General features: G+C 35.8%; 1 protein-coding gene across 1 annotated transcript; it reads right to left on the minus strand.

Moving 5' to 3' along the window:
- Positions 1 to 1,837: 1,837 nt before the first annotated feature.
- LOC124822155 (homeobox-leucine zipper protein HAT22-like) lies at positions 1,838 to 3,671 on the minus strand. The gene is made up of 3 exons (XM_047294131.2): positions 2,900 to 3,671; positions 2,719 to 2,798; positions 1,838 to 2,371 (listed from the first exon to the last, which is right to left on the minus strand). Exons 1-3 carry the CDS (start codon positions 3,404 to 3,406, stop codon positions 2,089 to 2,091), a joined length of 870 nt encoding a protein of 289 aa, XP_047150087.1. The 5' UTR covers positions 3,407 to 3,671; the 3' UTR covers positions 1,838 to 2,088.
- Between the last annotated feature and the right edge of the window lie 242 nt (positions 3,672 to 3,913).

Here is a 3,913-nt window from a genome sequence, read left to right on the forward strand (position 1 = left end):
CGTTCTAGAAATTTATAAAATTTATAAAATAATGATAGATGGAATTGGAGTTGAAGGAGGGCATTGAAGTGGGTAGACTTACGATAGCGATGGATTAACATGGTGATTTGAAGGAGAGGAGGCAGATTTGCAGTTTCGAGGAAAGTGGCTTTATTTTCCGGAAAGTCCTCTCATGATATTGATTGGTCCACAGCATGATGAATGATGTTTGGAGTTGAATTACATTATTGTATTATCCGAATGAAACCCAACGGTATTTTATGTATGTATGTACCAAGTTTGTTAGATCTTAGATGTTAGATGGTAGGAAGTTGTGACTCATCAATAAGAGGTCGTAATTGGTAGACAGAGGGTGTTTGAAATATATATTAAAACTGAATTTGAAATTCTGTACACTGACTGACGGAAAAGAGGTATTGATGAGTATAGAAATGGCAGGGTTAATATGAGGGCTTCGTGCCAAGCTAACCCAACTACGATAAGACCTTTGGTTAAACCAAATCTCTTTTTGATTTTTCAGTTTTTGGTTTTTAAGATTTTTGGCATTGGGCCATCACGTGGGATCTGACCCACAAGTCCCCTTAAAGGTAAAGCACCTCACGAGACGCCACCATGAATGCACAACATAAAATTAAAAGAGATATAAATAAACACTCATAACATTAAATGGCATCAAAATTATTTATAAATATTATTACATAATGAAAAAGTCATGGATATTAATAAAGTGTTTGAAAATGATGGATATACATTCATAATTGTCCTGTGATTAATCATCTCTTATTTAAAACTCAACCATCCATTTCTCTCTCTCTCCTATCCCTATGTCTCTCTCATTCGATTTCTCTTTAAGCAACTGATTTCCAGACACAAACACGTGAGCTAACTTCCCTATCCTCACCTTGGACCTTTCCTTCACTTAATCATCACCTCCCATCCCACTCATAAAACTATTCATAAATTAAATATCATAAATTAAATTCAAATATTATTTTCTTAATCTGCATAAATATGCAATTAGCATATTTTGTTACCGTGCCGGTTTTCTATCTTCAACTATGATTTTTTTCTCCGGTTGTCATCGTATCTACTATAATTTCTTTTTATTTCAGTCTCCAACTGTTTTTTTTTCCTGACCAAGAATTTACCCAAGTCTTCTTTACAATAATAATCTCAAATTACAGACTTTATAACTTACTAATAAAGTTTGACCTGTTGTCACTATGATGTCAATCGTATATTTGAAGTTTACTTTGTTCACTGAATTCTAAATAATCATATTACAAAATTCTGCACCCTCCTGGTAGAAGACTGCTAATTTCCCGCTTGCGCCGTATTATAGTCTATCAAACCTAACAATATATTAATTATTGTAAGGAAATTCTTTCAGAGGACTCGATATTTAGATCAACGACATGCCTGCCTGTATATGCATATGCAACTTTAGTTAAAATGTATCAATTATTTTAAGGAAGTAAAGACTTACATGAGTCAATATTTGAATCAACTTCGTACCACTGCGCATGCATACAATATATATTCTATTATTTTCATAAATTAGTCATTTGATAACCTATGACAATTATATATTATTATTATTATTATTATTATTTCAATCATATCATATTAAGTAGTAATAATAATCACTGATAGAAGTCTAATTGAAGACATGTTACACGGTGAGGACAAAAAGATGCACGTTAACATGAGGCCTTATAATGGAGGAGGAAATGAGATTATCCCCACGGCCAGTTATCCTTTTTCTTTTCCATTGTCTGTTTCACGACATTAGTATATGTGTATCTATATATATACATATACAGTTACTACTTTAAAATGAACAATAAAAAAATTCTAACACCTTCATATATAGAAGGACACCATCTGTAATGGTTTATATAAACATACATTAGCGGAAGAAAAAGAAAAAGGTAATTTCAATCAGAAGTTACTATTCTTAACAGTATTAGCTAATTACAACTTTTCCCTAACTAGACGCATCGCCCTCAACCAAAAAAATACAATGGTCGTGCGAAATAACTCTTCTCTTTCACCTCTTCGCCCCAAAGAGTGAAAACCTAACCACAATCAACATGCTGCAGAAGGATTGGCAAAGGGGTTGTAGAAGTGAGTCTTGGGAGCCATGGAGAAAGGACTTTTATTGGAAGCGTTATCGCTAACGCCACCGAGCCTCTCGCAAGAAGGGCACATGGTGAGTGTTGCCGCAGGCATAGGCATGTACAAGGGTTGAGCTAGTTTCAGTGCCTTCAGCTCCTGCAGCTCCTTCTTTAACCTTCTGTTTTCGTCCGTCAACGTTTCACAGCATTTCTTCAAGAACTCACAGTCCACCTCTGTCTGCTTCAGCTTTGTTCTGCAACAAATAAACCAACATGTCATCTTATCATCTCATGAATCTGTCCAATTTATGAACAATATTTTCAACCAGGAAATTAAGCCTTACTAAATAATTAGACATGGAAAACATGGCCACCAAATGATTGTAGGTTTTAATGAACCAATCATTTAATTAAATTGCTTCATTTTTAAAACTGAAACTTTATCTCATATCACACGTAACGATATTATTAATCTGTGCTTGATGATTATAAATATAAACCTTTATATATATACATATACATGAAGGAGAACCTAATGAAACATTTGTTATAGTGCTGTTTGCTATGGAGCTGTCGATTTTAAAATCAAAGGAAGACGTACCTGGCTCTCCGATTCTGAAACCACACTTCAACTTGTCGAGGCCGTAGATTTAACTGTCTGGCTAAAGCTTGCTTCTGTTTCTGTAAATCCAATCCAAGAAAATAATATTAATTTCAAACAAATTATCTCTAAAAAAAATAAGAGAGAGATTAATTATTTAATAATAATAAGTATTATTTACAGGATTGAGAGTGCTGTGTTGTTTGAAGCTCTCCTCCAGTAGTGCAGATTGTTCTTTGGTGAGTCTGAGTTTCTTCCTAGCATTGGTGCCGTCTTCTTCTTCGTCGCTCACTCTTGAAGAAACCCTCTCTTCTGCCTCTGCCTCTGCCTCTACCTCTTCAAAGCTAAGATCTCTCTCCCTCTTCACAACCCTCCCAGTTGAGAAAGACGAAACCACGCTGTGAGGTGACGTCTGTCTAGACATGTCAAGAGGGTCCTCACAATAAACCTTACTGTTGTTGGGCACTTGCTTGGCTAGGTGGCAGCTATCGCCAGACAAACCCAACGTCAAAGATGGTTCATTGGGGGAATTAGGCTTGGTTGGCGAAGGCTTAACAACACAAAAATGATGATGATGATGATGATGGTGATGATCTTGAGGCTTGGTAGATGGAGTGGTGGTAGCAGTCAAAGATAACCCTAGAACGAGGTGAAGGCCAGAGGTACTGGCATCGTGATCAAAACCCATTTGAGAGAATAAGGGGGTGGGTACGTATCTGGTTCTTGGGTTGAAAAATTATAGATGTTGTGTGGTTTAAAGGGTCGTGGGATTGAAAGGGTCTTAAGAAGAAGAGAAGAGAAGAGAGAGAGTGAGGTTTTGTGGGGGCGTTGGGTGGGTGGGTGGGTGGCTATGATTATTGTTAATCAAAGGGAGGAATGAGTAGAGAAAGGAATCTTGATATTGGAAATAATGAAAGTCCCTTGGAGTAGTATATCTCTTGCATAGGTTGACCATTTGAACCCCAACACTGTTAGCTCCATTATAATTATAAATAATTATAATAACAGACAAACTTGGAAAATCCCTCTCTCTCTCTCTCTCTCTCTCTTAAATTCCTGCAATCTCTCTTACTGTGCACACCAACGAGTGTACCAGATATAGCTATATATTCCTTTATCATTACTGTTACCTCACTTTCTTTACCTATATATATATATATATATATATATATATATATATATATATATATATATA

This window comes from Vigna umbellata, chromosome 10 (assembly GCF_029865625.1).
Source record: "Vigna umbellata cultivar VRB3 chromosome 10, Vumbellata_1.0, whole genome shotgun sequence".
NCBI lineage: Eukaryota > Viridiplantae > Streptophyta > Magnoliopsida > Fabales > Fabaceae > Vigna > Vigna umbellata.